Source organism: Lampetra fluviatilis, chromosome 12 (genome assembly GCF_964198595.1).
Source record: "Lampetra fluviatilis chromosome 12, kcLamFluv1.1, whole genome shotgun sequence".
Classification (NCBI taxonomy): domain Eukaryota; kingdom Metazoa; phylum Chordata; class Hyperoartia; order Petromyzontiformes; family Petromyzontidae; genus Lampetra; species Lampetra fluviatilis.
In genome coordinates, this window is record NC_136286.1 from 11,161,730 (window position 1) to 11,173,311 (window position 11,582).

The 11,582-nt window shown below is 45.2% G+C and overlaps 1 protein-coding gene across 4 annotated transcripts; it reads right to left on the bottom strand.

Annotated features, from left to right (window-relative positions):
• Positions 1-1,458: 1,458 nt before the first annotated feature.
• On the bottom strand, positions 1,459-11,575 carry TRMT44 (tRNA methyltransferase 44 homolog). Of its 4 annotated transcripts, none has more exons than XM_078861660.1 (12): positions 11,489-11,575; positions 10,053-10,433; positions 9,369-9,486; positions 8,324-8,543; positions 7,880-7,948; positions 6,841-6,948; positions 6,254-6,325; positions 5,519-5,625; positions 5,071-5,254; positions 3,417-4,251; positions 2,821-2,937; positions 1,459-2,027 (listed from the first exon to the last, which is right to left on the bottom strand). In XM_078861660.1, exons 2-12 carry the CDS (start codon positions 10,411-10,413, stop codon positions 1,789-1,791), a joined length of 2,430 nt encoding a protein of 809 aa, XP_078717786.1. In that variant the 5' UTR covers positions 10,414-10,433; positions 11,489-11,575; the 3' UTR covers positions 1,459-1,788. The 4 variants fall into 4 exon arrangements, with proteins under 4 accessions (XP_078717786.1, XP_078717785.1, XP_078717787.1 ...); XM_078861659.1 differs by having other exon boundaries at positions 10,053-10,437; XM_078861661.1 differs by lacking the exon at positions 11,489-11,575 and adding an exon at positions 11,187-11,414 and having other exon boundaries at positions 10,053-10,437.
• Positions 11,576-11,582: the final 7 nt, after the last annotated feature.

Genomic DNA, 11,582 nt, shown 5'->3' on the forward strand with positions numbered 1-11,582 from the left:
GACAAAGAGCTTTATAGATCATCGGATTCCTCCAGTATAAAATAGTATGTATCTCTATTTATAAGTACAATTTAAACTCATACCTAAATCAGCAATCGATTATATTCACCTCTAAAAACAGAAAATAATTCAAGTGAAAAGGGATTCATTCTTTTAAGGCATCAATTTTTTCTCACATGTTACAAATGGCAAGAAATACAACACCTGAACTCCAATTACAGATCATACAGTGACTCAAATGACATTTGGCAAGTAACCCCAGACAGCAGTTTTGAATTGAACTCGGCACTCCCACAACATGATATTCATTCTAGATTTGAAGCTTTCGTGACTGCAAGGAATCATATTCTTAGGTTTTTTCGGTAAAGTCACGTAGGTAAAACATCAAAATTAATGAAAATAAAAAAACAAAAATCACGACGTTTCGGAGGCAACACAAGTCTCCGTCATCAGGTGGGACCGTCACAGCTAGATTAACTGCATCACTTGATGCAGTTAATCTAGCTGTGACGGTTCATTAATTTTGATGTTTTACCTACGTGACTTTACCGAAAAAACCTAAGAAACATGATATTCGTATTATGTACGACACAGGGTGGAGATACAGTGCATTGGTTCGTGCACTGCGACATGGACCCACTAAGACTCTATAAGTGATATCTTAACCAGGGTCCTAACCACCGTTTCGCACAGACCAGCGTGGTGAAGTATGGTCAAACTGCCCAGACTGACACGGTGTGGATAGGCTTTCATCCAGAGGTGGATTTGGGGAAAGGGCTGTTATGTATTTTTATACCCGAGAAAAAAAGGTTTCTGTATTAGGCTGATCACTGCTATTAAAAATACTGTACAGCCTAAATTGTAACTAATGCAGGTAGTGCAGAGGTCGCAAACGGGTTTTGATTTCTTACCCATACCCGGCCGCACCAGGGTCGCAAACGGGTACCCTACCCGGCCGGGTACGGGTATCGGGTACCTGATTGCGACCTCTGGGATGAAGCCATGTTGCAGGCGCGGGTGGGTTGATTCTAGGAACTTGAATTGTGAGAAGAGACAAGACGTTGGGAAATGAGTGACAAACAGTGACTCACGGTCTACCCGTACCCGGCCGCACCAGGGTCGCAAACGGGTACCCGTACCCGGCCGGGTACGGGTATCGGGTACCCGGTTGCGACCTCTGAGGTAGTGTACAAAAAAAGGACGAGCACAAGTGCCATTACTCGTTTGGTGCACTTAATTTATCTGCATCATTGTTTACAAACATGCCATTAAAGAAAATGGTTCCATGTAAAACCACAACCGGTTTATCGCAAGTCCATCTGTATCCGCAACGGTAACACAACAAGTGGTGACGTCTCCGCAATGATGTCAGCAGTCTCACTGCCCAGGACGTGAGAGGTGATCACATTAAACACCCTGACCGGCGGCGAGTACTTTTAAATACAGCTGGGACGTTGAGTCGATTGATCAAAGCTAAAAATTATAGTCGACTATTTCCATGGCTCATCACTCAGGCCCATTTTTAAAAGTTGGCATCCCCCCCCACACACATCCCACTCCTAGATGGTGATGGGCCAACGGATGACACTGGTGAAGTGATGGCAACCACAAACCCTAACGTTCCCAACAGGATGACACCACAAAGCTGAAGCGATTAAATACATTTCAAGTGCAGGAGCGAGATGGGATGGATTTTGTCATCATCGAAGAAAAAAAAGGGATGCCAACAGCGTGGGAATGCATCAACCTCGCAGTGGATAATCCGTTGCCAATGATGATGAGTAAACATTAAAACCACGTGGTTTGAGGACAACTGTGTCCCTGCCCTTGCTGCGCGTGTAGGTCCTCAGGGCCATGTGCGAAGGGGCAGCAAGAGGTTTCTCTGGGGCACCCGTCAGGGTGGTGAGAGTAAAACCAGCACACCCGCGTCTTGTAGCAATCGACGGCCGATTTTTTCCTGTTGTTCTTGGGTCTTCTAACCACCTGCTCCCTTCTCCAGTCTCTGAGCTGGACACGACTCTGCAACACTACAATGCCAGAGACAAGTGCAGTTGATACAGAGGGATGTACATTTCCAAGAACATTACAGTACGGTATACACATCCACAGAGTGACGTCCGGTCTGCATTAGCTTTGTAAACATCAAAGCAATTAACATCAAACGTTAAATATTTCTGGGCAAACCTTTCGGACCAGTTTGTGGGCACCAAAGCAATACACATCAGAGCATCACACAAACATGAACTTGCATTGACAGTGACCTTTAAATCACCATTTTGTTACACAGTAACATTGTGTATGCCCACATGATATGTTAAACAGAGTACTGTGGTGACTGCAGTTAATTCTTTAACACATTTCCCATTTTGTAATGGCTTAGAGGTAAAAGTAACTCATTGAGAACATTCTAAATTTTCGCAGGATGTAAGATCCTGGACAATTGTATCCTGTTCTGGAAAAGCACCTGATATACAATGTGTGATTGTAAAACTTCGAAGAGGATCTGCAGATAATTTTAAACACTTGTTAATGACCGACCCAAACTGCAACCACTCACTGCATAATAAACAACTGCCACAACAAGTTGAACGCATCCTACAGAGCCTGCACTGTGCTTCTCGATTGCAATTTAGTATTTTATAGTGGAAAGCTTGTCGGTATTGAAGTATTCAGAAAGCATTTCAGATGAGCATTTAATTTGCTGTGGTAAAAAAAATACCCTTAAAATGTACCAGTAATTATTAAAAGTAAAGAAATGTGATTATTGCAATGTTTTGCATGTGGTAGTTTGTGCCATGGACTCAAGATGCAATTACATGCCTATAAACACTTGATGACTGTTCTTCAGGAGGGTTTTCAGGCCTCCACATTCACACTTGAGCTGCTGCAGTGTCTCTCCATCTATCAATTTGGCTGCTCCTTCCAGCCGGATGCTCCCTGCAGGTCACAGCATGAGAAGAATCCCAATATTACGTCCTTTTGTCTAACTCGTCAATTTTGCTGTTAAAGGTAATTGATGGTGTGTATGCGATGCTGCAATTCAATCTATTCAATAGAAGAAAAAAAATGTAACGCAACATTGAAGATACACAGTTTTGTAATCAGCTTGTATGTATGTTGAACTTATCTCGCACCGTACTTAGCCAGCCGTGCTAATCGAAGGTGCAAATGACGAGGACAATACTAACTAAAATGTTGCATTAAAATATTAGCCCTCACTGTATTTCCATCATAAAACACGTTCCTTTGGAGTGGGCAGGTAGAACTTGGTTGGACAGCGCATTAGTGCACGACAGACAAATATGCACGACAGACAAATAATCCCTGGTGGGCAGTGCGGAAGCTGTTGTTCCTACCTGTATAATGAATAACGACCTAAATTTACTGAACACAACGACATTTCTCATTTTACAAACCTCCTCGATTCCAGTGAGGTGAAGACTCCTGCGTCCCGCCGTCGTTCACTAGCTCCTCGGTGGAAGCCAAGAGGGCCCTCGCCACCGTCTCCACCACACGCTCCACCAGACCCACGGGCAGCCGCACACAGTTCCTCACCCTCTCCTCCCTCTCACGGGGACGGAACTCGCCGAGCCAACCCCCGGCAGGCCGGGTGTCTGAACTTGCTGGTTGCTCACCGTGCTCTGCATCCGGTTCTTTGATGAGCAGGTTGCGATGAAACTCGCCCACTCTTTCTCCTCTCTGCTCGGCCTCGAGGTTTAAGGTCGTGCAATGGGCTGAATCAAGCGTATCGTTCATGAAAACATCATTGCTGCTTTTGCCAACATTACAAAACCTAGCATCTGTGTGTACATTACTGCCGCAGAAGGATGTACCGTTAATGTTCTCATTGCTGTCTTTCTGCTGAAGAGTGCAGTGTGGGAAGTCTGCAGTTTTTGTGTCCACTTCACCTGCAAAATCACCTAGTGACTGCACACCGACTGAAATCCCATCACCATGCTCACTTGACTGATGTTGCAGAACATCCTGAGAAGCAGCAGTTTGCCGCCTTCCTGGACTATCGGACATCACTTTACCCGGCATTTTTATGTCTGGCTCTTGTGCTGACAAGAAGCCAGGGGGCGGAGCGGGGCTGTGTCTCGGCTGATGGCGATGATTCACGTGGCCGCTGCATGGCTGAGGAGGGCGGCAGGCCTGTCCACCGACCCTCCGTCTGATGAAGTCGGCGCGTCTCTCCTCCAGCAGCGCCTCCTCGCTCTGTGGGTACATCCTGGCTTTGCCCACTTGACATACCTGTGGTGCACGTACGTGGCCATGATTATTATAATTGCCAATGTTGATGATAAAATTCACTGCACAGTAGAACTGCGGTCATCTGGGATAATGTGGGGGGATACTTACCCCGGATCCAGCCATCTGTGGTAGTAATTCGGGGATTCACATTGTGGTATGGGGCTTGGATCAGGTCAGTACGTTTCTTAGTTTGGAAGTGCCCGAGTCAGTTACAATGCTTATCATTAAGCAAGCATACGCGAGTTATTATACATATAAAAAACTATGACAAAATCACCCAGAATGCCTTTGATCTCGTCTGATCTTAGAAGCTAAGTAGAATTGAGCTTGGACAGTGCTTCTTGGTTGGGCATGCAACAGGTGTTGTGAGCTGCTGCTGGACTACGATGTAATCGGAGGGCAGTGCAGCACAATCCATTGTTGTACTGTATTATCCTCCAATGTCTATACTTCCCGCCTTTGCAAACCCACACTGATCAGCCTGGTGAAGCATGGCAGAAAATCCCCACGACCCACATCATCCAGCAATGCATTGACATTAGCGCGATACGTGTGCATATCAAATAGTGTGTGTCTATGCGTTGGTACAATAGGGTGCACAGCTGGTGCATCTGCCAGTCATCTCAGCCAGTCAACCCATGGCCCCCTGGGTCTGTCCCGTGATTTCCTGTCAGCGAGCCTTCGACACTTCACGTGGCCTCAAAGTGCACCTGGCCTGGCACAGGCGCCGTGGTGACGTCACCGTCACTCAGTGGTGAACGGCGGGTATTCGTCTATTGGTGTACACATAGCAATCGTAAAGGAGCATCATGAGCGGACCCGCTTTGTGGAGGGGATGCGGAGGGTGTCCTCCTGCACACGGAAGCCGCAGGTGTTGCCGATCTCCGCCACAAAGTCCAGGTACTCGCGGTACTGGCTGCGACGGCAGCTCCTCCTCCGGTAGCGGCCGATGAAGTCGTGGAAGCAGCATGGAAGAACAAAGTAGCGGCAGTCGAACGAGGACCTGAGGACGGGACGTGGCCATGAACCTCCCCTATGAGGCGACCTTTGCACAAACATTTATATTTGAAACACTCTAAAATTAAGTAGAGTACTCACAGAGGGAGTTATTTATAATATTTACAGTGTGAGACTTTTGCAAATTTTTGGTCAGAAATAAAATAACGTGACGTAAAAACCGCTGCGATTTACTTGTCGATACGCAGGATGATAGCCGAGGCGACATGAATTGAATAATCTGTTGAGGTGTGGCTCTGCTGTCGGTTACCGGGCCGCAATGACCGGGATCCACGGCGTGAGCTCGTCCGAGTGGTTGCCAATCAACCAGTCGACATCGGTGAACAGGAAGTCATCTCCAGGTGTGACGGCACATTCCTGGCATGGCAGCATTCTCAGAGTTTTCAGTATGGATGTAACAATCAGGAGAATACTGTTGTTCTCGTAACGTCCATCATTCATTTGGTACCTATTGTGATTCTGTGTAACACAGATTGTGTGCTCATAAAAAATATAATACGACTGTAATGCCCCTTGTTTATCCAGGAAATGCTCTTAAGAGCATTTTTTTTCAGGAGAGTTCTGCATTGGGCTGTTTGGCCCATTCCATGTGGGAGGAAAACAAGAGTGCTTCGAGAAAACCCTATAATAAAATAAGATAACACACAAAGCTTTGCACATATGGATTCAATCATCTTCATTGTGAGCACCTCTTTTACCATAAACTATTCTCTAGCCATGGCTATGTGCTGGTCAAGGGCTACCCAACACACTTTACTTGTAGTTATTAAGGGCAGTAAAATATTTAAACTAACATATATCACTGTCCAACACTTACTTATTCTACATAGTCATCTGTAAAAATGTATACACTGATGTATTATAGTATCAGAGGGAATTCAAAAAGAGCCCAACATTGGCATACTGTGACTTTTTTTAGCAACTCTTGTGCAAACGTTGACTGCGTAATGTATACATTTGTGGGTTTGGAGAAGATAATCCTCACCTCCAATATAGTTCCTGCCCCATACCAGTCCCATATCTTCCTTTTCCTCACATCAATCCCTCTCCCTGGGTGCTGCCATACAAGAATTCAGAAAACAAATCACAGCATAATATTAGCACACCGGCACTCCCTACTGTAACATGTCACGGGGTATGGAGGCATCTTCCTGCATACTCGACATGCACAAGACTTGGTTTCCATTGTGTATTATTTTGTTTGAAAGAGATGACTCGAGAAATCAGGGGATGTGGATTTTGTTGTCGAAGTTTCAAAAGCGAGGCAACAGCTCGTGTAGTGGGTATGCATGTGACGATGTGTCAAATCGTTTATTAAAATCAATTCTTACGCTCAAGATGCACGCAACCAATTGTGTGCAATAACCAATCAGTTACAATTTATACAAATGATACGCTTCTGTTCCATTTAAGTTACTCGAGCAGACGCACCTTGACGAGACGATACAAATGAGATGGCAAAAACGCGGCGCGCATCGATTTCTGAATCAAATCACAACCCTGAATGATGACAATTCATGGAATTCGTGTGCGGCAAATTGCTCGATGCCTTAGCAAGGTCGATCCACTCACCCCCTCGTTGGCCAGGATGTGCACAAGCAGCCCGTTGCCACAGCCAAGGTCCACAAAGGACTGACGCCCTTCCAGGCCACGCTCCGCACGCTCCTCCTCCCAAAGCACCTTCACACAAACATGAACTGCTGATCCCAGCTTCCACCACAACTGGCTCATCCAGTCATGACGTTTTCAAACATTCGGCGGTCATTTGTAAAATTAGATTTTTGGTTGGGCTTCAAAATCGCACTTTCTTAATTGATAACTTATCAGTTTTAAGGTATGGTCTTAAAAAGGTGTACGCTTATTGTGAATCAAATTCTGAGATAAACTGTTGATCTCATTGTTTCACTTAAACTATTGTGTCGGTGTTTTATGACAATATTTTTTTATTCGTATTCAATAGTAATGAAAACTAGAACACTGTAATACCATGTTTTGGAAAGGCATACAAACCTGACCATATTTTAATGTAAAAACATATATTTCCAATTTTCGTAACGTGTTTATTGAAGTCATTTTATGAGGAAGATCTTTCTATTCAGAACTCTTTCAGAGCAGGGGACTGCGTCTGGAAGGTGATATCTCGAAGTACTTAAATCCCTTAAACTGCCCCTTATCCACACTCGGAGCACTGCACTTCGTCAAGTTAGTTACATGGTGGTGAAACAAAGTTGAATTTGTAAGAACTTGAATTTGCCAAAATTAAGTGAAAAAACTATTTTAGTATTATGTATTTTGTGCAGTAATTGGGGACCAGATGAGATTATCAACTTGAAAACAACACGTCAGCACCTGGCTTAATCACACGTCATTGCAAGATCTGAACCCAGGACATTGGCAATGTTTGCTCAATATTGTGACTCCTGAGCTCCGCGGCTACCTCAAAGTACATGGTTTGAGTTGATAGTAAAATGTGAATTCATAATGGGTTAAAATTGCACTGTAATTGCACTTTCATGAACTGCTCTAAATTAATTTCGTTTGAAAGCAATGTTCTTCACTACGTGAAATAATATTTCATCAGACACACATTGCGTTCCAGCCAGACAATTACCAGAAGATATGATGCAATGGCCACATCCTCATAGACAAACTTTTCCGGGTCAGTAACCTCTGGCCACACCTGGAACAAAAAGCGATGTAATCATTACAAAAATATGCAAAATCAGTTTCATTTGAAAAAAAACGAGACAGACATAGGCATGGCAGTGACACAAGCACAATTTGGCAATAGTTGTATCAAATATTGTAAAATGGTCCATATGCAGATTTAATTATATATTTTCAAACATCTTGCATATGGCTTGATGAAAAGCAACTAATAGGTCTGTGTCTAGATGAGTCGGCCAGAAAATTACTTCGGTTCTTCTGCTTTAATGCCTCCATTGAGGTTTCTGAGTTCATAGGAGGTCACTCTGTAGTCAAAGGTCCTCTTAGTGTTTCGGCAATTGCACTCCGGACTTTACTAAAGAGCAATTGTAAATATTGAGAGGGAGACCTTGACGAGGTTGCGGTATTTCTCCTTGAGGCGCTGGTAGAGGACGCCGTATTTTTCCACTGGCAGCAGGGACAGGGAGTCGGGGAAGTCGCTCTGCTTGCTCTCGCCCATCCACTTGTGCAGCTTGGGCACAAAGTGCGTCTCCAGCCACACGAGGGCAGGGAGCGTGACTCCATCCACCTGCCATTCACCCTCCCCGCCAGCCCGCACCTTCACATGCCTGCACAGCGCACACACGCAATGAATCGTTTGCATCTGTCATACTGGTAAAATAATTTGAGTCACACTTTTCATATGTACGTGTGTACGTGTATGTTGATTTTCTTTCGCGCCGCATGTAGCCAACCATGCTAATCGAAGGTGTGAGAGTACAAACTAAACACAAAAAGCAGTTCTAAAGAAATGACTTTTAATTTTAGATTTTAATAGTGCATAGCTCCAGTGGCTTTCTTTGTTTATCCACTGCCGAATGAGGGCCACCACATGGCATATGAGTCATAGGAATTATTTGATAATAATTTACGAGGCTGGTCAGCGCAGATTGGTAAAGGCGGGCAGCATTGAGTAGAATAACAACAATAGATTTTTCTGCACAGCCCTTTGCTGCTGCTCACATAGCTGATAAGCCCGATACAACACCTGCAGTGCATGGCGGTCGTGCATCCAAGCACTATCCAGGCTCGACTCAGCTTAGCTTCAAAATATAACATCAGGAGCATTCCAGATAATTTGGTCATAGGCACACGATTTAATACAAAATGATAAATCACTTATGTCTAGGTAGAGTGAAGGAGTGTTAATGCGTATTAAAAGTGGTTGGTTGCATATTGCATCAAATGTACAGCAAGAAGCTAAAACAATACAATTACTGCTCAGTGAACAATGCTAACTTAGAATTACTACAGTACAATGATATATTTTGGCACTGATATAAGTTGCAAATACGTTTACACAGACGTGTAAAAAGCATGTATATTTATCTCATGTCTCTCAACAACGCCAGTATAACGTAGATGAGACCATCACTGGAATGTAGGAAACTCACCACTGTTTTGTATCATCAGTTCCACAGGTAACGGTGTAAATGTTCGACGTCCTCACAGACACCACACCAGCGGCATCTTCCATCAGAGGTACCGACACGAACACTGCATTGCTAATATCTGCAGACGACAACAACAGCACCTGTCACAAACACCGTCAAGCTTACCCAACACTCATATTGTCGAGAACATGTACAACCCTTTTGCCAATCCACTGATGAATTAAGGCTTGCCCATGCCATGCGGGTCATTTGCATACCTGTCGACCCATACGGTTTACACCGTATTCTTGTAGAGGGAAATTTAGTTTTCAGGTTCATACGGCAAACAGCCGATTCAATACGGGCAAAAAAGTGTACGTGTTTGTGTTTGTCTCCCTTGTGATGGGACTTTGTAGGATGAACGTTGAGATTTATAAGGGGCACGGGGTGACCGATAAGGTCTGAATTGGTCTGTAATAAGGTAGGGCATTGATAATGAGTTGACAGGTATGCATTTGACTATATTTCACCCATACTTCACCACGCCGGTCGCATTGGATCGCTGAAAAGGGGTGGAGTTAAAACGTGGACTTGGCCGCATTGCCCTATGCTGGCCACAATCAAAGAGAACGACTCAAGCGTTCTTACGTAGAACTGCTGCTATTGATGAATGTGCTCAGTACCGCATACGGAGTAGGAGTTTACCTCTTACAATGAGTTCCTGCATCTTTGCAAATTTGTGGAGTTCCTTTGGTATCAGCGTTCTGGTAATGACTTCAAACCGGAGCCCGTCGCACTCTGGGCCGCCGCTTTCAGAATCTGTCGCCGTCGCCGCCGCCGCCGCTCGCCGTTCACCACAAAGGTTCCCTTTGTGCCAAAGGCGCAAGACTTTGTCAGCCTCGTCACTGCTCAGCTGCGAGGGTTGTCCCCGCTCCAGGAGATCCCGCAGCGCCTCCAGTCCTCGTGCGATCTCCCGGGCAGCTACGCTGGCGCCACACAGACGCCGGTTCAACACCTGAGGTTTTCTCACCCACACCTCCACCGCCTCCCAAAACTTCTCTTCCATTGCAAGTTCCTCGCCAGCTGCTGCCTGCAGCGGAAGACAAAGACGTACAATGACTGTATTAAAAGTTGTTTTACCACCTTGTTAATGATGGTCGTATAGCTACGTGAAAAGTGGCTAGAAGCATATTACAGTATTAACACGTGTTACTGGTACATCCATATATTGTCACATGAGTACACGTTTACTGTAATCGCATCGTGAGAGCGCGATGACGCTTTAGTTAAATTGCGTCGTGAACCCGGTCACCCGATTTCCAATCAGGGCTAACTCTGCGATGTAATAAGACACCTCGTAATTATTATGTGGACACAAGGTTACGCGATCCCTTGATGCGCATTATCCGATTTCAAACAATCTACACTTTAATAAGCTTGATATTCGAGTCATGTCAAGTGCCATGAAACATCTCAAGTGATATATATTGTACCTTTAATTTGCACTCTCTTCGATCGCAAGCCGATACAAAACAAATACCACAACAGACACGCGGCAATACGGGAGAGGAGTAAAGCACGGTGCTATGTACACAGTGTTGAACTCACGCCGCAAACATCAAAGACAAATATCCCACGTATAGCTTTAACAGACTGTTGGGGCAAGTGATGTTAGCGAGCACCTTCGAGGGCCGGAACTGCATACGAGTGGGTGGCCAGCACCACGCCCGGCCGCCTTTGTCTCCTCAGTAACAATGTTTACACACCGCACCAGGTACTAATTTTAGGCCGAGTTAACCTAGGGGAGGAGGCCCAGAACAGGTTCAGATTAATCGTCACCGGTGTTGGCCGTGAGCGGGAGTCGAACTCGGGTCGCCGGGTTGGTAGCGCTAACTGCGACACCACCGCTCCCCACTACCGCCGCAAGCAAGCACTGCATGCGTGTCGTTGAACCCGCCACCATCCGACACAGCCAATTAGTAATGTGTCACGTAAAACAAAACGTGGCCAATTCGTGACGAGTACAGCACACCGGTGTGTTGGAGAGTAAATCCACAACATTTACAATTCGAGCACGACGTTTCGCCCGTAATTAAAAATGACATCATTTAACGACACGTTTTATATTTACGCGATCTCACCCAAGAAAACAACTCTCCAGTATTATGGATATTGGACTCGAAATCCTCCGCTTACGAACTACAGTACGCGTCTAACCGCACACGTGTTTACAGT